Source organism: Bufo bufo, chromosome 9 (assembly GCF_905171765.1).
Source record: "Bufo bufo chromosome 9, aBufBuf1.1, whole genome shotgun sequence".
NCBI classification, from domain to species: domain Eukaryota; kingdom Metazoa; phylum Chordata; class Amphibia; order Anura; family Bufonidae; genus Bufo; species Bufo bufo.
In genome coordinates this window covers 206,262,696-206,284,147 of record NC_053397.1, presented here as the reverse complement: position 1 = coordinate 206,284,147, position 21,452 = coordinate 206,262,696, and the positions used below count along the sequence as shown (strand labels likewise).

The 21,452-nt window shown below is 46.0% G+C and overlaps 1 protein-coding gene across 2 annotated transcripts in view; it reads left to right on the top strand.

Moving 5' to 3' along the window:
• SPATA1 (spermatogenesis associated 1) overlaps positions 1–20,117 on the top strand; it is a 28,309-nt gene extending 8,192 nt beyond the window's left edge. For both annotated transcript variants that reach the window (XM_040407934.1, XM_040407933.1), the window contains exons 4-12: positions 2,216–2,269; positions 3,573–3,894; positions 5,908–6,049; positions 6,828–6,888; positions 8,694–8,814; positions 10,379–10,504; positions 11,675–11,853; positions 18,924–19,022; positions 19,501–20,117. In XM_040407934.1, the coding sequence (XP_040263868.1) occupies positions 2,216–2,269; positions 3,573–3,894; positions 5,908–6,049; positions 6,828–6,888; positions 8,694–8,814; positions 10,379–10,504; positions 11,675–11,853; positions 18,924–19,022; positions 19,501–19,605 (1,209 nt within the window). In that variant the 3' untranslated portion in view covers positions 19,606–20,117. The remainder of the gene's footprint in view (positions 1–2,215; positions 2,270–3,572; positions 3,895–5,907; positions 6,050–6,827; positions 6,889–8,693; positions 8,815–10,378; positions 10,505–11,674; positions 11,854–18,923; positions 19,023–19,500) is intronic.
• The last annotated feature ends 1,335 nt before the right edge of the window (positions 20,118–21,452 follow it).

Below are 21,452 nucleotides of genomic sequence, written 5' to 3'. Positions count from 1 at the left end.
GACATAAAAACCATTTGCAGGTGCCTCCTGCATATTTTATCTGGTTAGCTATTACATAAATGCTGTTCATCATCCAATGTACTGTAGGCCTTAGATGGTTGCATATACAGGTGCATAACTTTGCTCTGATTATTCATCTTTTTGGGTGGATTTTCATGCTATGTTAACTCTGTTGAAGCCAGTTAGTGCATAAATGATCTGTAGATTTTTTTTCTCTACAGATTGATGAGATCAAAATTGCAAATTTTAAAAATCTGTGTCGTTATACCAACCATATGGCTTGTCGTTTGTAAACAGAGTCATTTTAGGTCATCAGCATAGCGCTAAATGACTTCTCATCACTCAGTCTTGTAAAGCAATGTTCATGCCTGCCAACAGTCTTGTTTTTCACAGGAAGCAGGTCATTAAGGGGTGTGACTAATGCAAACATATCCCAAAATTAGCATTTCCGGGTGTATTTGTGATACAGTGTGGGGCATACATTGCCATTGAAATGCTGAGAGGTGTTCAGTCTTCTTGGAAAATTGCAGTGCGTAAAGAAAACTCTTTTTACAGTCATTTGGGAGTACCCGAATCGGATCACAAAACGTACATTATAAACTCAGCAGGGTCGTTCTATGCATTTTGGTCCATGTTATGGCTACTTTTCTGCTCAGGGGTTTTCCATAAGAGCAAGCTATTTTATGTTGCACCCTGCCCGGTGATCAGTTGCTCCAGGAGTTACAGTTGGTGATGCATTTCGCCAGCAATTGCCGCAGCAGGAGGAATCTTTCATAAGACCCCCCTCATTTTAAGCCTTGGACACACAACATTTTCTAGGGATAGTCCCTGAAAATTCTCAAGTTTTGGCAACTGTGCCTGAGTTATCGCCTTGCAAACCCTGTTTTATGCTGGTTTACACTTTGTGCCTGCAACTAAAACACTACTCAGTGTAACAGAGCATTATTGCTTGTCGGTGTAAAAGGCATATAGACATGGCAGGTCTGGGGGATGTTCTTAAGCCATCAGCCATGGTAACTGTCAGTACCCTGTAATGACGTTCCTGGGGAATCATGGGGACGAAGGGGGCTCCCTCCATCTGTCAAACTGCTTGGAACATCGGTAGCGCTGATCATGGCGTTACAGCTCCTGTGCCCCGCCATTTAGGGGATGGATGTACAGTTATGTCCAGATGCGGGAAGGGGATAAAATAATCTTGCAGAAAAATACATCCACTTCTCCAGTATCATGACTAAGGACTAGACTTTCTGAGTCCGAAACATGTTGTCTTCTGTTTCCTAATGTACAAGATGTTTTTAATCGTAACTGAATGTGGGGCTCATGCACACAACGTTGCCTGCTTTGCGATCCTCAAAACACGGATAGCAGCCGTGTGCGTTCTGCATTTTATCGAAAGCAGAACGTTCGGGCCATAATAGAACAGTCCTCTACTTGTCCGTAATGCGAACAAGAATAGGACATGTTCTATATTTTTGCAGATGCCATAGCTGTCCACATCTTTTGTAGCCCCATTAAAGTGAATGGATGTGGACAAAAAATATGTTCGTGTTCATGAGCCCTTAAGAAGATATGTTTTATGGAAGTGCTGGAGAAGTCTAGGTATTTTTCTGCAAGTTCTGTAGACCTTTTCCCGGTCCAGGGTTGTCTCCTTGCACTCAAACAGATTGAGGTGAGCTAACCATCAATGTTTCTTTTTGATAAAATAATCAGCATTTTCCATCCTCCTTTCTGAATACCGGACAGACGCATTCTCGTGCAGAATTAAAAGTGTATTCCGTTCCTTGTTTCATCTGGCAATCCTTGACCCTGGCAACATTATTTCATTGTTTTGTGGTCAAATATTTGCTCAGCTTCCCGGCGATGCGGTTTCACAACTGTTACACAACCCTATTGATTTCACGTTCTCCATATACATCTGTGCAGCCAGGCAGGAGGACACTGGCCTCATTCTGCATCTGATAGGCGTCTTAGTGAGAGTCTGCGATCTGCATTGTATGACGGTATAAAGAAAGGGAGACTTACCGTATCTCAGCTCTTTCATTGGAAAACAGTAGGTTTCATTTATCATAATTAACAGAAAAATTGTAGCAACCAATCACAGGATAGAGTTCTTTTTTTATAGACATAAATTATACATTTTCTTGCACGCCATTATAAAACAAGCTGTGCTTTATCTTTACTATATCCGTTTACAATGGATTTTTCTCATGTCCAGGTAAAGTCAAGACAAGAATATGAATTGAAGCTAAAGTCATTTGCTCCACCATATGTAAGTAGATCTCTCTACCAACATTTTAAAGGGCATCTGTCAGCAGATTTGTACCTATGACACTGGCTGACCTGTTACATGTGCACTTGGCAGCTGAAGGCATCTGAGTTGGCCCTATGTTCATATGTGCCCGCATTGCTGAGAAAAAGGAAGTTTTAATATATGCAAATGAGCCTCTAGGAGCAACAGGGGCGTTACCATTACACCTAGAGGCTCAGCTCTCTCTGCAACTATCACGTCCTCTCCACTCTGCTTGACACGGCCAGGCAGTTAAATTGTGATCACACTGGGTCCTGACTTCTCCCAAAGTCTTGCACAGCAGAGGGCCCCGCAGTTGCAGAGAGTGCAGAGCCTCTAGGTGTAACGGCAACACCCCCGTTGCTCCTAGAGACTCATTTGCATATATTAAAACATAATTTTTCTCAGCAATGCGGGCACATACGAACATGGGACCAAGACAGATGCCTTTAGCTGCCGAGCGCACATGCAGCAGGTCAGCCAGTGTCATAGGTACAAAACTGCTGACAGATGCCCTTTAAGACATTGCCAGTTCTTGCCAGCAGGATGTCAGATGCGTTGTCCAATGCAAAAGGACATAGCTTGGTCCTCCTGAAGTTTTGTGGACTCTTTACCCAATCACTTGATGAATTAAATGTAATGCATTATACCGCTGTATGCAAAGCAAAATTGAAATGCTCTGCAGGCCTAAAAATTGGTGGTTTCCTACTAGAGTATGTAATAAGTGTAGGATCATTACAGGTTTGATTGCTAGCAACCCTACCGATCAAGTGAATAGTTGCCCTTGGCAAGACATGGCTTGTAGCTCCATTATCTTGAATTGGGGATGAGTTGCACTGCCATGGTTAAAAGCAGCACTGTGTCTGGTAAAAAAAAAATACATATACTCTGGCCCACACAAATTCTTTATATTATACACTTTATTTCAGTTAAACTTTATGTAGCAGGTGTCCAAACACTGATGGTCTGGTTTATATGTCCCGGTGATATGTCCTTGATCTTTATGGCTATGTGCAATCGATAACCTGATGAAGGGGGTTTTGTCCTTCGAAACGTGTTAAACATTGCTGACATAAAAAAGAAGATCCGCTTCTGGGTCTTTGCGCCAAGAGGTCCTCAACTACCGCTTTTATGGGTATGTGACATTATTTCACTATGGATGCCTAGTGTGTACTCAATACCCAGGACATGGAACCAGAGTCAAATTTTAAGGGTGTGTAAAATGATGGTTGCAGAATATTCTGCATTTTAACATGGGGCACCCCCCTCCCCCCGGTTTTTGCAGGCACGTGAACCAGAATTATATCTCCTTCCCGGGTTCAGTAATGATGGAAGTACGTACGGATCCACAGTTACACCAGATCAGCATCAGTTTCAGACCGAGTATTCAGCCTCTGAGAAGTCTGAAGCGCGGGTTGATGCCATCAACGAGGGAAAGATTACAATCCAGCCCATCAATGAGAACAATCCGACCGTGTCCCAACCAGTTCAGGATGAAGGCAGGAGCTACCTATGGAATAAGAAGAGACAGCACATTGTGCCACTTACACACCAGATGCAATATCAAGTTCAGATTGACGACAGCAGCATATTACCCCTGGTGAACGGTATTTCATCTGCTCTTACTCATCTATATCACATATACACTAGGAAATTTCCATTAAATTGCATACATGTGTATAGTACCTAAGACAAATTGCCCACAGGATTTATTTTCTTCTTGTCCTCTCGCCTTCCTTTTTCATTTATCTCCTTGCCTTTTGAAGTGGCATGTTGAATTTGTGGGTTCTTCCCGGTGTGATGCTGGGGGTCACGCTTACTGCTCATAGCCAATCAGATCTCCCTCACTGCTGCTGCTCCTCCTCCTCCTCCTCCTCCTCCTCCTCCTCTTCTTCCCCTCTCACAGCGTGCAGCCTCGTACCGAGCAAGAAACGGCAGCTGCACCATTCTGTATTCTGTATACTATAGATGGATTTTTGGGGAGCAGAGAAATATATTTACAGAGAGCATGCATGCAGGTAAAGTGGATTTGCATGCTGCAGGAAGGTAATGAAGATCAATCGTAAAAAAAACCATATACTGCAAAGTTTCATTTATTACTATTTGATATTAAAGGGATATTCCCCCTCCTAAAGGGATGGCACCTGGCCAGCATATGCCTTTTATGATATGATCAGTTAGGTCTGACCTCTGGGAGCCATGAGAATCAAGGAGCTGCAGCACTGAAACTGTTCTTCCCTGCAATCTGGCTGTTCAGTGAACTCCAGCCAGACCCATTCACTTGAATGAAGACATTTCACCACTCCTGACATGCCTGCCTTAATAGCATCATGCATTCCCATGTAATACCAACTCTGGAACATGTATTCTTATTAGAGAGGAGCGAATTTCATGTTATGAAATTCATTCACGCTTCGTTTGGTGGTAAAAGCAGAATTGCGTGATAACGAAATCCATAACGCAATTCTGCTTTTACCACCAAACGAAGCGTGAACGAATTTCAAAATATGTAATTCGCTCATCTCAAATTCTTATGTCTCTATGTTGTGCCATACCTTTATTATTTCTATTAGAAGTTCTGAATGAATTGCTAGCAGTCTGCAGTAAGGGTACAGAGGGGAGGTAACCGGTGGGGGGGGGGGGGTGTACCTGCACAGTCTCACTCTATCCAATCAGAGCTGCCATTTTCAGACTGTGCAGGTACACCCCCCCAACTGGTTACCACCCCTCTGTACCCTTAGATGATAGGGATGAGCAACCCCAGACCCCATTAAAGTCTAATCACTGTATTATTTCCCCTCATCCACTTGTTCGCGCAGCCGGTATCGTCTTCTTTCTTCTTCTTCTTTCAGGACCTGCAAAAGGACCTTTGATGATGTAATCGCGCTCACAACGTGGTGAGTGCGGTGACATCAGCGCAGGTCCTTCTGAATGGACCTGCGCTGACGTCACCACGCTCACCACGTTGTGAGCACGATTACGTCATCAAAGGTCCTTTTGCAGGTCCTGAAAGAAGAAAGAAAGAAGACGATGCCGGCTGCGCGATCAAGTGGATGAGGGGAGTTAATTTTTTTAATTTTTTAACCCTCAATTGACATTATACTTATCATTCTGTATTAAATAATGCTATTATTTTCCATTATAACCATGTTATAAGGGAAAATAATAAAATATACAGAACACCTAACCCAAACCCGAACTTTAGTGAAGAAGTCCAGGTTCGGGTCTGGGTACCACATTCAGTTTTTTCTCACGCACGTGCAAAACGCATTGCACTCCTGCGGAAAAAACGGAACATCGGAACACAATCGCAGACAAAACTGACTGCAATGGCGTGCCTACTCGCGTGGGTTTCCCCGCAAATGCACCCTGAACTCATCCGACCCTCACCCGCGACGCCCGTGTGAAGGGGGCCTAAGGGAGCCTTCACATACCTTCAGATCTCTGCAACTGAAAATCAGTTCCATTCATCTGGATGGGATTGTTTTGGCGGCAATCACATGGATTTCTGCAAGCCCCCATTCAGATGAATGGAACTTAGTTTCAGTCTCAGAAATTTTTCTGCAACAAAATCTACCACGTGTGAAGACACCTAAAGATTTGTTTTATATCTTATCTAGGAAACGTCTCCAATGTGAGTAAGAAGTCAGAAGTGGTCAGTTCTGAGGACACTAAGAAATTATCAGGACGAAACCCGACTGGTGACTCTGGGATCGCAGAATCTCTCCTGGGTGTAGAAAGTGAACGCTCCCAATGGAAACGGTACAAAGACAAGACGTCACCAATGTTAATACCAGACAAAACTACCAACCGTCTTACACAAAACACTTACCACTATCTGCTCATTGATACTATGGGGGGAATTTATCAAGACTGCTGTTCCCATACGCCAGTCTTGATGCTCGATGCGCATAATTTGTTAAAAGACAGATGCCTCTTAATAAATTAGGTGCATCTCTAGGCTGGTTTAGACTTGAGGTATAGCTTACACCGGTTTCTGGTGTAAGGCCTCATGCACACGACCGTGCCGTTTTTTGCGGTCCGCAAACCGCGGATCCGCAAAAAACGGAAGCCGCCCGTGTGCCTTCCTCAATTTGCGGAACAGAACGGGCGGCCCATTGTAGAAATGCCTATTCTTTTCCGCATAACGGACAAAAATAGGACATGTTCTATTTTTTTTGTGGGGCCACGGAACGGAGCAACGGATGGGGACAGCACACGGAGTGCTGTCCGCATCTTTTGCGGCCCCATTGAAGTGAATGGGTCCGCATCCGAGCCGCAAAAACTGCGGCTCGGATGCGGACCACAACAACGGTCGTGTGCATGAGGCCTAAGTTAAAGTAAATCCAGCGGGCAGCGGTAGGCTGTGCCCCTCCCGCTACCCCCTGCACCTCTTCTTGCCACTTTAGAAAAGTGTCGAGAAGCTCAAAAAGTTGCAAATTATGGCATAAATAGGGAATAGAATTAGTGACTTTTTTTGTGCCAAAATAGTGGCGTAACTAGCTCGATAAATATCCCTCTATGCATCTCTCATCTTCAGACCAGAAAAACCTGTTAAAGAAAATCCTGCAAACAGGAAGTCAAAGGATCAAAACCATCAGGTAATTGGGATCACGGTAAAACAGAAGGAAAAATTGCACAATTTTCTAATTTACCTTTGGCACATATTCCTCACGGTTGTCCAGATCCCTGCTTGCTGTCATTAAATAGAAGCCTTCATTGTTTACTTGGAGTGGAGAAAATTTTCTCCTGCTTCATGTGATGGACATACAGGTGCTCGGCTCGTCACAGTACAGTTATTTTGTAACGAGCCGTGCACCTGTCGTCATCACATGACGAGGACAAATGTCAAACAGTGAAGGTTCCTCTCAAATGACAGCAAAAAGGGATCTTCAAACTGATACAGGAAACATATTAAAAATATATATATTTGCTGAAACTGGGATAAAGATGAAATAGAGTCAATGAAAAATGGAAAGGGCATGCTTGCTATAGACAACCCTTCCTATATGTAATTTAGGAGGGCATATAGATATAACAGAGGAGGCCCTCGATTTATTAGAGCCAAGAACAGCCACAAAAAGCCGCTCTGAGGCCTCATGCACATGACCGTTGTGTGTTTTGCGGTCCGCAAAACACGGATGGTGTCCGTGTGCGTTCCGCAATTTTTGCGGAACGGCACGGACAGCCTTTAATATAACTGCGTATTCTTGTCCGCAAAGCGCGGACACAAGAATAGGACTGGTTATATATTTTTTGCGGACCACAGAACGGAGCAACGGATGCGGCCCCATTGAAGTGAATGGGTCTGCTTTCGAGCCGCCAAAACTGCGGCTCGGATGCGGAACAAAACAACGTTTGTGTGCATGAGGCGTTACCCTGGCACACGGATTTCCCACACATCGGCAAGCTTGCATTTGGTTTTGTTTTTGGCTGCACTTTTGTCAGCCCATGGCCTCTACAGTCAAACTTTATATACATCAGTTTATGGAGAAAGTTTGTAAAGGTTCCTTTAATAAACCTGAGAGTGAGAATCTCCCAGAGGGCAGAGAAAAGGAAAAAGGGGTTCCCCAGGTACTAAATGGTTATTCCCATCTTGACATGACTTAAAGGGAACCTGTCACCTGCAAAACGCATATTAAACCGACCACAGTACCTTACAGTATCCCCCAGTGTGTTGCTAATCATATTTTTCTTTGCTCTTTGCGTTTCTTCATACTTGTTAAAAACGTTGTTTTAATGTCGGTTGGCGCTGTCTCCGAGTCAGGCTTGAAGTCAAGGGGGCAGCGGGCTCCTTGCTTCAAGTAAAGCTAAGCCCGCCCCTTACCCCTCCTCTACAATTAGATGGACATGCTGCCGGGATCGCACTCTTCTAGCGCATGTGCGGTACGCTGCCTTTTACAGCGTGACGGCCGGGCGTGCGCGCAATCAAACTGTCCCGAGCATCCGCAGTCAGCAAAATGTAGGCGGGTGAGTGAGGATCGCGCTGTAACAGGCAGCGTACCACGCATGCGCTAGAAGAGCTCGATCCCGGCAGCATGTCCATCTAATTGTAGAGGAGGGGTAAGGGGCGGGCTTAGCTTTACTTGAAGCAAGGAGGCCGCTGCCCCCTTGACTTCAAGCCTGACTCGGAGACAGCGCCAACCGACATTAAAACAGCGTTTTTAACAAGTATGAAGAAACACAAAGAGGAAAGAAAAATATGATTAGCAACACACTGGGGGATACTGTAAGGTACTGTGGTCGGTTTAATATGCGTTTTGCAGGTGACAGGTTCCCTTTAATGATAGGTTGGACCTCTGGAGACCCCATCGATCCTGAGATGATTCTGTGGTTCCACGTACAGTCTACTTGTATGTCATCTGTGCTCTGTACATGTTCCACATCTGATCATATGTTTTTACAGTTTGGTGATACTTCTTTTAGACATCTAGCAGAGCCAGCTCACTACCAGCCTCCGCCATCTCCACCACTCCTACCAGATTTCCCAACGATTGAATCTCCAAAATCCCAGATTCCTTCACACGGTAAGTACTGATGATGGAGATGATTTAAAAAATAAAAATAAATAGCAGCATTTAGCAAGTTAGATATTAGATTCCTGAAAATTGGTTTTACAAGCAGATTTGAAAACTTGGAGCAAATCAGCATCTACCTGCATATAATGAATGGTTAACCTCTTGAATCTCTGTAAGGGCTCATGCACACGAAAGCAATTGTTCAGTTTTTTTTTTTGCTGCACGTATGCGGAACCATTCATTTCAATGGGGCTGCAAAAAAATGGAAAACAGATGTAACACGGACATCACACAGATGTCATCTGTTATTTTTGCGGATCCGTGTTCTGCGGACCACAAAATACATACGGTTGTGTGCATGAGCCCTTAGGAGGGTTCCTTTATAACAGGTTCTCCTGCTGCTGGGAAACCAACTAATTTATTTATTTTATGCACTTATATAGCGGTACTATATTCCGCTTTACAGACATTAGCATCGCTCTGTCCCCTATGGGGCTCACAATGTAAGGTCCCCATCAGTATGTCTTTGGAGTGTGGGAGGAAACCCACGCAAACACGGGGAGAACATACAAACTCCATGCAGATGTTGTCCTTGGTTGGATTCACACCTAGGGCCCCTGCGCTGCAAGGCACCAGTAATAACCACTGAGCAACCGTGCTGCCCATAATAAGCAGTAATCTTCTGGGGTACCTACTAACAAGAGTTCTGTTGTCCCAAAGCACCACAATAGTGGAAATTAAGTATTATATAATGAAAAAACGTGCCGAGTCCTCCAGAGAGACGCCCCTTATAGCCACTCTGGTCAACGCATGAAGGTCTACAATTCCTACAATAGGTTTTAAAAAAAAAAATGGAATCCCTTGTCAATGCATCATAGTCCCATTCACTTGAATGGGACTGAGCTGCACAAAGGACATGTGACCAACAGATGTGAAGGTCAAGGAAGAGGCTGCTTTTTAAGTACCAGAAAACCCTTTAACGGATCCGAGATTTTCATATTGATGGCCTTTCAATATGTGATTGGTTGGGGTCCAACTCCCAGAACCTCTGCCAATCAGCTGTTTGAGGAGACCGTGGCCTCGTTGAAGTTTACCAAGCACAGCGCCGTCAACTGGATAGTGGCTGTGCTTGGTACTGCAGCTTTTTTGACTTGAATGGAACTGAGCTGCACCTAGGTCACGTGACCGATGAGCGTGATGTCACTGGCCTAAGAAGAGACCGCAGCCTCTTTTAACAGCCGATTGGCAGAGGTGCTGGGGGTCAGACCCCCACCGATCACATATTGATGGCCTACCCTGAGGCTAGCTCATCAATATGTAAATCTGGGAAAACCAACTAGCAACTGTAAGCTCCAAGGAGTTTGATTAAAATATATATTATAAATTTAATTAGCACATAATTTAACATAATGGTGGACATAGACATTCTCTTTAAATGCCACAGACCCCTCTTACATGAGCTAAAATGACTGGGTAAGGGGCAAACAATAATGTGAAATATCTTTGCTTTCCTCTATATATATTATAAAGAGTTTACAGTAATTCAGATATTTTTTTGCTGTTTTATTTTCAGATGAGGCAATTGTACAGCAGTTAAATATTGTAAAAGAAGAACGGATCCAGCTGGAGAAATTCCGGGAGGAGCTAATAAAACGAATAAAATCTTTGCTAGAACAGCACAAACTCAGGCGCCAGCAAGGTACCAATCTGTATGGAAGGCACTGAATGAGTGATCAGATCCAGCTTGTGTCCTGGAAGCTCTCACATACTCACTGATTACCGATAGGCTATTCATTATGTAATGAAAGGTTATACAGTAATCCCTGGAAGTTAACAATGAAGGTTCCTATTGAATAACAGCAAGCAGAGATCTTAAAAAATTTAAATCAGCCACCAGGCTCCCTTAGGTATGCTCTAACACAGGGATGCCCAACCTGCAGCCATCCAGCTGTTGCAAAACTACAACTCCCAGTATGCCTGGACAGCCTACAGCTATTAGAGCATGCTGGGCATTGTAGTTTTGCAACAGCTGGAGGGACGCAGGTTGAGCATCCCTGCTCTAAGAGATACCTGCGAATTTTACATGACACAATATGACATGATAGTATAGTAAAAGTCCCCTAATGAGACCTAAAAATAATTTTAAAAAATTGTGATTCTAAAAATAGTGGCATAAAGCAAGAAAGATACAAGAAACATGATTTTGTTTTTTAAATAAATAATTTTTACACATTTTGCCACCGATTATTTCAAGCTTCTTCTCTCTGTGATTTGGCTGTGAGGAGGTGCTGGACACTCATTCCAGCGATCAATCAAGGTCCCAGTGGCAGGACCGCCAGCAACCAGACATTTATCCACTGTCCTAATTAATGTAGCATGTCTAGAGGATTAAACGGGTTGTCCCACGAAAAACTGTTTTCAAACCAGCACCTGGAGCTGAATACTTTTGTAATTGCATGTAATTAAAAAGTTTGTATAGCCTCTGAGTTATTTAATAATAGGTATCTGTATAGCGCCACTTAATTTCTAATTTCTTTGACCTGCTCACTGAGAAGGCCGCACATGCTCAGTTTCATCTTTCAACCGCCTCCTGAGCTGTGATAGGCAGAGCATGGACACGCCCCCTTACCTGCAGCAGAAAGGACACGCCCCTTGAGCTTTCAGCTTGATATAAATCTAGCAGAGCAATGAATGGGGAGATCTCTGGATCCATGTGAGGTACAGGGCTGGTTCTAGCTTTGTTAGAAAGTGGTTGTCATGTACTGTATGGAGTCTGATTTTCAATTTTTACATTATTCATGGGATAACCCCTTTAAGTAGCTAGGCTATTTGTGTTATTAATACAGAATATACTGTTTTCTTTCTGTAGCCAGAGATTCCTGGAAAAAAAAGTATTTTGAAACCAAGAAAGAGACATCCACATTAGAAGAAAGACTGAACAAGCTGAAAATTGAAATGGACACTTACTACCAGAGGATTCTGACACAGCTGGCAGCTCGAGACAGTAAAAAACGTGCAAAGCATCCGACACTTGCTGCCAACTCAAAGGTATCTATAGTGGATATATATATATATATATATATATATATATATATATATATATATATATATATGTATTAAGGCCGATTCATTGGCCTGCATTTGTGGGAGGGGCGCTCTGCCCTATATCTTGCACGCACCTCTCTCCAGGGGACGGACGGCAGCAGTGTTCCTGTTTCCGGCTGTCGGCGTCCGCGTTTCCCAGACAACAGTGCGTCACTTCCGGTCAAGCGCTTCGTCCGTGCTCCGGCGTCCGGTTTCGCTCCTCGTGCGGTGGGTAAGTGACTTCAGCCTCTCCATACGTCGCCTCGCTAGGCCGGTCGGTGGGGTCGGTCTCTCTTAGGTGAGAGAGGGACATCCCCACACCGGCTCGACCGTCTGGCAGCACGCCCGCTCCCACGTGACTGGCACGCAGGCAGCAGGAGTCAGCGGCACTCCGTTCTCGTTTTCATTCACATATGATGTTAGTCACATAGGGGAGTATTGTTGTATATCGGACCAAAAGGGGGGTTAATAGGAGTTTAAGTTCATGAATGCAGTTATATGAGAAAAGGGGGAGTGGGGGGCTATTTTGTTACAGCGGAGTAGTAGCGCACCAGTTTCTATGCTCCAGGTGGTACACCGATGACAGTGACGTCATCGGTGGCACGGTGAGCTCAGAGGTGCTGGGGGTATTTTCCCGAGTCCAAGCTTTAACCAGGCGCAGCCTCCAAATAGTACTTTGACGGCAGGCCACGTGGCTGCCGGAGGTGTGTTCTTTGGTTTGTTACCTTTCTTTTATAATTGTACTTCACTGGAAATAATGATGCCTGGGAAACTGGTCGTTAGGGGATACACATATAAGTGTTATGAGGCAAAGTCTGGCACGGGCCGCCGTGCTATCGCATAGGTAGGGGGTAATGCCATGCAATGTGTTGGTGAGGAATTGGTGGTGGTAGCCCCTCAGTAACAGGCGCCCCTAAGTCTGGCTAGTAGGGGCGCGCCAGACCCCTCACGTTGCATGGCATTTCGTCAGTTGCTTTTGTCTCAGGTGTGCAGTTTTTTCTTGTTACCTATACACCTGTTGCAATTTGCTTGCTAATTAGGTAGTTGAGTTTTATTTGAATGTTGGCCCGTCAGCCTTCAGCCGACGCCACGGCACCGCGGTGATCTGACTCTCAGGTCTCGTCGTCCAGTTTCAGACCGTTTTGAACGCAAGCGCCAGCACTGTTTTTAATATAAAAAAAAAAAAAAAAAAAAAAAAAAAAAAAAAAATATATATATATGTATATTTTTATACTTATTCTGCTTAATTCATGCGAACAGGTCTTTTCCTACGGTTGATTCCTTGTTGCTATTCTCGTATCAGCATCGTGTCCGGTTCGGTAAGGTCCTCCTTCTTTGGCTCCTATTATTTTACTCTCACGTCTCCTCTTTCTCCTTACCTCCGCTGTCAGGTGGTCACCAGGTTTGGTTGCCTTTGCATGACGGTTTCTGCGGTACCGGTGGTGGTGTCTAGTCACGGGGTTAGTTAATTGGTGCCAGACAGTGTTAGTGACGGTCCGTCATTTTGCTTGTTTTTCAGTCTGGTCATGTCCCACGTCTCAGATATCGTGGATGCTTCTGGCGAAGACTTGGATTCCAGGGCATCGGAATCCGGCAGTATGCCATCTCTGCGTAATTGGACTGTGCCCAAGCTCATGTCTGAACTAAACAAAAGAGGCATTCCTTTTCCGGCCGCTGCACGGAAGGCGGAGTTGTACCGACTCCTGGGGTCCACCCCTGCAGAGCCAAGTCATCAGGTGGTCTCTATGGCCACGGTTCAGACCTCCCTAACGCAGCTCCATGTCATGCTGAACAGCCTCACCTCCTCTATGTCTGGTGTGCAATCCAGGTTGGAGTCGGTTGAGACTAGGGTCACTGCCTTATCTTCACCCACTACTTTGTTACCGGTAGCAACGGCACCTGTTGCCAGTACCTCAGGTAACTTTGTTACAGTGCCCAATGTCACTCCAGCCCATTTCATCCCGGCAAACATCAAAAAAGACATCCTCGATGGCAGAGACGTGAACCTAGCCTCCCTCCTAATTGCCACTCGTGACCTGTCGGACAACAGGGTCATCGCATGCGGCGATGTTTCTGTTGTCCTGAAGGGACGCGATCTCAGGCTCAGCAGGAAATTAACAATTCCAGAGTTTGTACTCGCCTTTAGTCTCTACCGAGATATCGTCTGTTCCGTACGGCCGGATAGGAGAGAGGAGTTGGACCTGTATCTGTTCAGGGTCACTGAGTTGGGCTACAAGTACGCAGGCTTCGGGTTTTATGACTACCATTGCTCGTTCTCCGCAAAGGCGGCAGCAGCACTTTGTCAGTTCCAGTTTACTACCAACTGGGCGAACATTGACACCGAAATTTTCTGCAGGCATTTCGCTGGCCTTAAAGCCCCAGCGTGTTCTTCGTGCCAATCTATTTATCACACAGGAGAATGGTGTCATAATGCCGCGAGTGCCCCGAGGTCCAACTCTTCTCCCCCTATCCCTGGTCCATCGGCTGGCGTCCAGCAGAATCCTACGGTAGACAAACTCGGCCGCCCAATTAAGTACCTGGGCAGGTCACAAATTTGTAATAACTTTAATTTCGCAACTTGCAATTATAGTCAGTGCCGTCTGTTACACATTTGCGTTAACTGCTTCCGAGCCCACCCGAAGGTTGCGTGCTCATTAAAAACCGATAAACGTTACATGAGTGTGGTAAATGTAGATCTCCTTGAACTTTACTTGCAGGAGCATGAGGATGCTTCCTTTCGCGACTTTCTTGTGTCAGGCTTCAGTAATGGTTTTCATACAGGTCTTGTAGCGTTACCGGACGACACCTATGAGTGTAGAAACCTGCAGTCTGCATCACATAACCCAGGGTCCATAGATAGACTCCTCCAGTTGGAGTTAGACAAAGGGTACGTCATCGGCCCCTTTTCGTCTTCCCCGTTCGAACGCTGGAGGGTCAGCCCTATAGGGGTAGTCACGGGAAAATTCAGCCACAAAGAAAGGTTGATTTTCGACCTATCAGCGCCTCATGGGTTAGTTACACCAAGTCTGAATTCGCTCATTCCAGCCGAGGAAGTCAGTATGGTATACGCCTCCATCGATCAGGCTATTGCACTCATCCTTGCCACAGGCCCTGGGGCGATCCTATCCAAAGCGGACATATCCGACGCTTTCAAGTTGATGCCGATCAGGCCAGAGCTATGGCAGTGGCACGGGATCAAGTGGAATTCCCTTTATTATTTCGCTACTAAGCTGACTTTCGGGTCCCGTAGCAGCCCTTGGATTTTCGATCAGCTGGCGAAAGCTTTGCATTGGATCCTTGAGAACAGGTTTGGTTGTGAACATGTCATCCATTACTTGGACGATTTTTTGCTGATCGAATCTCCACAGGGCTCGCGGCGCGATCTCCAGAGCCTGTTAGCATGCTTCGCTCAATTAGGGATCCTCGTTTCCCCCAAAAAAGTGGATGGTCCTGCGACCACCATCACCTTTCTGGGCATAGTTTTAGACACAGAGAGCATGTCAGCTAGGTTGCCAGAAGATAAGTTGGTTAGGGTCCGGGCAGTCATTCACGGTTTCGTCACTGGTAGGGTCACCACCAAGGTAGAACTGCAGTCCTTGTTAGGCATGTTGAATTTTGCGATGCGCGTCATCCCTCAGGGTAGGTCTTTTGTAGCCAGATTGTTACCACTTCTCTCAGCAGCCCCCTGTCAGGATAGTCCAGTATTCCTGGACAGTCAAGCGCAAGCAGACTTGAGCATGTGGGACCATTTCTTGAGCCATTGGAACGGCGTGTCCATGTTTGTCCCGGCGGTCTCGCATAGCTCCCCCGTCATATTCTCCAGCAGCGGGGTCAGCACTGGTTTCGCTGTTATTTTTGGCTCCCACTGGCTGAATGGGGCGTGGCCGGAGGAGTTCTGTGAAGCCGCTGGAACTTCCCAGGCAACAGAGGCCAGGGACTTGTATCCCGTGGTGGCAGCAGCGCAGGTGTGGGGTAACCTTTGGTCAGGCCGTACCGTGGTCTTTGTCTCGGATGGCCCCTCCACCGTGGCTATCCTTGACAGCGGCAAATCCAGGTCTCAACTGGCCATGTCCTTGATGAGACGTCTGGTTCAGCTGTCACTCCTACACAATTTCTTGTTCTGTGGCTCCCTCGTACATGATGCGCAGGTAGTAGCAGTCGACGCGCTAGCTAAGCAGAATTACTCTTTGTTTTCTCAGGTTTGCCCCGAAGCCGATACGTCGAGGACCCCGTCTCCTCATCCGTCCGCGCTCATCCTCAGCTGAACAAATTCTTGGCCACGGCTCATGGGCTGTTTGCCAGGTCACTCTCGGCTAATACCGCCAGGGCATATAACACTGGCTGGCGGTTGTACTGCAAATTCCAACGAGAACACCCTCAAGGCGGCCTTGACCATATTGATTTCATATTAGCATTTATCGGCTACTGTCATGAGCACATGCACCTGTCTCACAGTACCGTCAAAACCTACCTGTCGGGGGTCCAACACCATTTGTCCCTCTCCCATCCAGGAAGAACATCGTTATTTTCCAGTCACATGGTCAAGGCCACGCTGAGAGGTCTACAGAAATGTACCCCAGGGGTAAGCCCCCGTAGACAGCCCATTTCCGGCCCAGTGTTCCGAAGCATGTCCGATCTGTTAGATCTAAGCCCCTTCGGAGGTCTACAAAGCTTAGTGCTCAAAACTGCCATCTACCTTGCCTTTTACGGATTCATGAGGCCGGGGGAATTCACGTCACTGTCACTTAGTGGCCCCTTCCTAGCCCGCCGTCAGCTGACCCCTAGCCCGGAGGGCTTCGTCTTGTCCCTGCCTGTGACCAAGGCCTCCCAGTCAGGTCCCCCCGTCCAAATCAAATTCTTCCCCACTTCTCACAAATGGTGTCCGGTCCACGTCCTGCAGGAATTATCAGGGGCACTGGCCGATCGCGGCGCTGATACCCCCTTGTTACCCTTCGGGTCAGCAGCTTTGTCCACCTCCCAATTCATAGCGCACACGCGTATACTCGCGGCCAACCTAGGGTTGGACCCCCTCACGGTGTCAGGACATTCGTTCAGGATAGGGGCGGCCTCGGCCGCTTCCAGGAATCAGGTGCCCACGCACGTCATACGTAAGTTGGGTCGGTGGCGCTCCTCTTGTTACAGCCGATATGTTCCAAACCCCGTTAGCGAGATTTATTGTGCCTTTCAGAATTTGGTGTTGTGATTTGTTTAATAAACACGCTTTGTATTCTCATGCTGGGTTTTTGGCCTCTTTCAGGTGTACTCTCGACGAAAGCGGTTATGGCACAACTCAAGCCGCTAGTTCTGATGGGACGTACCTTAGAGGGATAGGTTCTTTCCACATATAGCTCCGACCACAAGTATTAAGGCCGATTCATTGGCCTGCATTTGTGGGAGGGGCGCTCTGCCCTATATCTTGCACGCACCTCTCTCCAGGGGACGGACGGCAGCAGTGTTCCCCTCCCAGCCCGCCCTTTTCCTTTTACTCTCCCATAGGGTATGGCCTCTTTCAGGTGTACTCTCGACGAAAGCGGTTATGGCACAACTCAAGCCGCTAGTTCTGATGGGACGTACCTTAGAGGGATAGGTTCTTTCCACATATAGCTCCGACCACAAATATATATATACACATATATATACTAGCAGAAGGACCCGGCTTCACACGGGTATATTTCATCTATTTCATTTAGTGTTTGTGTGTGTCGTTAAAAGATATAGACAGTATCCACTATAACAGTGACCTCTACAGCACCCCGTCCCTTTAACAGTGAACTCCACAGTCCCCCATCCCTTAACACAGACCCCCCCCCCCCACAGTGCCCCGCCACTTTAAAATGGGACCTTCATAGCAGCCCATTCCCTTAACTTTGACCTTCACAGCAGCCCTCCCCTTTAACAGTGAATTTCACAGCACCCCACTCCCTTGACAGTGACCTCCTCAGGGGCCTGCCCCCTTGACAGTGACCTCCACAGTACCCCGCTGCCTTAACAGTGACCTCACAGTACTCTGCTGCCTTAACAGTGACCTCCACAGCAGTTGCCCCTTTAATAGTGGCCCCTGCACCCTTAACAGTGACCTCCACAGTGTCTGCCCCTTTAACAGGGACCTCCACAGCGCCCTGCCCCCTTAATGCTAGGGCTACACGACGACATGTTCCGCGCAACATTTTGTCTCAACAATTTTTATAATGATAGTCTATGGTGTCGCACTGCGACATGTGACATGCTGCGACTGCGACACGACAGTTGCAAAAAATCTATCGTCGCAGTCGCAGCATCTCACATGTCGCAGTGCAACACCATAGACCAGGGATGCTCAACCTGTGGCCCTCCAGGTGTTGTAAAACTACAACTGCCATCATGCCCTGCTGTAGGCTGATAGCTGTAGTCTGTCCGTGCATTCTGGGAGTTGTAGTTTTGTAACAGCTGGAAGGCCACAGGTTGGGCATCCCCAATGACATTATGAAAATTGTCGTGCGACACATGTCGTCGTGTAGACCTAGCCTTACACCTGCTCGCTGCTGCAGTGATGATGGCGAGCTGGTAAGCAGCTGATCAATGAGGGTGCCAGGAGTCAGGCGCCGACAATCTGATATTGATAACCTATCCTGAGGACAGGTCATCAATATGGGAAAAGCAGAAAACCCCTTTAACTGATAAGTGGGGATGTGACTGCTGGGACCCCCACTGATCCAGAGAACTGGATCCCGTGTTCCCATCCTGGTAGAGCATGCGCCCAGACACTCCATTCATTCTCTATAGGAGTGCTGGAGATGCCGAGTACAGCACTCAGTAGTCCTATAGAAAATGGAGCGCCAGGGCGCAAGTTCTGCCTGCTGCTCTATCAGGCCAGAAACATGGGATCCTGTTCTTGGGATGGCCAGTGGTCCCAGCGGTCGGACCCACACCGATCAGTTATCTCCTATCTTCTGGGTAGAGGACGACTTTCGCACTTGACACAAACCACTTTAACTAGTTTTCTGCAATTTATCTTCATACATAAGTGACATTTTTGTGTTCTTCTCTCTGTTCAGAATTCCTTAATAATGTCAATAACCACAAAACATCATGAACTTGACCAGCTGAAACGTAAGGTGGACAATGCCAGGATCAAGCTGGTCATCGAAATTAAGGTAACTGTGCTTGAAATCACATTTACTGGTTTAGGGTGGTTTCCATTCTTCTGATGCGTCAGAAGAACAGAAATCAGAAAAAAAAACTAAAACTGATCTGTTATTTTGAGCATCAGTTATGATTAGTTTTTTCATCAGTTTCACACTAACACTAGAGATGCGTCAGGCTGTTCTCTCGGCCGGAAGAAAGCAGCTGCTCACAGAGGTTTTCTTCTGGCCGATTCTCGGCATATTTGGCGGGTTGCGGCAGAATCTCCGCTGGTCCCCGTTAAAGTTAATGGGGCCGGACGGAGCCATTTAAGCTTCTGGCAATGCTGGATGTGATGTGAACAAGGCCTTAATGATAGAGCAAGTCATGCATAACCATCACCCAACGCTGTGGAGCTTAGACATAAGCCAAACATTGTTGGTTTATACAGATCCACAGACTTTATATGAGCCGTAATGTAAAATGAACGTCTTCCTTACTGTATTTCAGATGCGAAAACAGGCATCTTCTGATCTGAACGTTCTGAAAGCTGAATTAGCCCAGAAGAAAGCGCAGGCCGGGTTGTCCAGTCCACCATCACTATATGCAGCATGAGGCTCCATCGACATTATCAAATGGCATTTGGAACCGATATTTATGTCCTTGTGCAATGGACGGTTTTCTACACAAATCATAATTTATTTTATGGAAGATTGTCTGGAAAGTGCACAGTCATGGCACAGTGTAAGCCTGCTTGCCTCTTGGACTGAAGTTTGAAGGACTAAATGTTGAACTACTGGGAAGTCTGCATGTTCTATTTGAGCCCAATTGAGAAATCTGGACAATGCACATCTTATAGGGATATCTCATGATGGGCAAGAATAATACGTTTGAAAATTAATATTTAATTTATGGACAAAAAATATTAAAACAACACTCCAGGCAAAGCGACATCTGAAAAGACATGACATGGATTCAAAGACTTAGGCGCCCTGCACACAAACATTTTGTTTTTCCAGTTTACGTTTCTTTTTTGTGTGTTCCGTATACGGGACCATTCATTTCAATGGATCCGCAAAAAAAAAAAAAAAAAAAAAAAGGTACTGCGTATGCCTTCCGTTTCCGTATTTCCGTTCAAAGATAGAACATGTCCTATTATTGCACACAAATCACGTTCCGTGGCTCCATTCAAGTCAATAGGTCCGCAGAAAAAAAAACGGAATGCATCCGTATCCGTTCCATTTTTGCGGAACCATCTATTGAACATTTTATGCCCAGCCCAATTTTTTTATGTACTTGCTGTTTAAACATTATTGTATGCGTATTGTATTAAAAAAAAACTGATCACAAACGGAAAACAAATGACAAAACGGAACGGCAAAGCAGAATGGAAACACTACTGAAACAAAAAAAAAACAAACGGAAAAACTGATCCGTTTAAAACGGGCCGCAAAACCATACGGTCGTGTGCAGGAGGCCTTACAAAAAGAAAACCCCTGTGTACATCACCTTCTCTGACTGAACAGATTTATCAAATTCATCTGCCAAAATGCTGGCCTACAGGTCTTGACCCACATTTATTATGTGTTTTAGGGGCACTGCCTCAAATACTATAATGTGCGCCAACATTTGGCTGCAAAATTTTGGCACAAAGCCAACCAATAGGTATTTACCTTTATCATACAGCAAAATCCACAGTCATAAATTTGGTGCATCTCAAGTCTAAGTTTTTGCCATCTAACAGTCTGCCCAAGTGTATTATTTTCATGGAGGGCTCTTTTAAATAAAACTTTATGGTGTACAAAAAGGTGGCCCTCTGGTTAACCTGGCCTTTAAAAAAAAAAAACACCTAAAAATGTGGTCACAAAATATTATTGAGATTTTTGCAAGTGTAATTAAAATTGGTAGAGAGATTTCACATATACAGTCTCCTCTCCCCTGCTGTCTTACACCCGCTCCTTCTCAAGGCTACCAGAAAGCTAGAATGTTAGGGTAGGTTCACACCTCGGGCAAACGGATCCAGCAGGCTGTTCTGGCAGAGACCAACCTGCTGGAGTTTACCAGGTCTGGCGTAGCCTGATACTGCTGTTCACCTCCGGACCCCATTGACTATAATGGGATGTTGCAGGGATCTGGACGCTTTCTGGCAAAAATAGTGGCTGGGTACGTAACAAATAATGCCAGGAGCAACAAGTACTTATGTACCTGCCCAGCGGATGCAGGTGCCCTCCCGAATTCACCATGCTTACGACAGCAATACAGTTGACTACTGTGGTGGGAGCAGCAGTATTTTGTGCTGTACTGTGGTATTTGGTTCCGCTGGGGTGGTATTTTGCGCTGCACTATGATATTGCTGGCCCTGCTCACTTAAGTTGTCCCACCCTCCTTGTGCTGCGTCGCCCTCTGTCAGTTTGGGGCCACATTTGTTTTTTCCAGGGCCTCCCTGCCGCTATGATACTCGG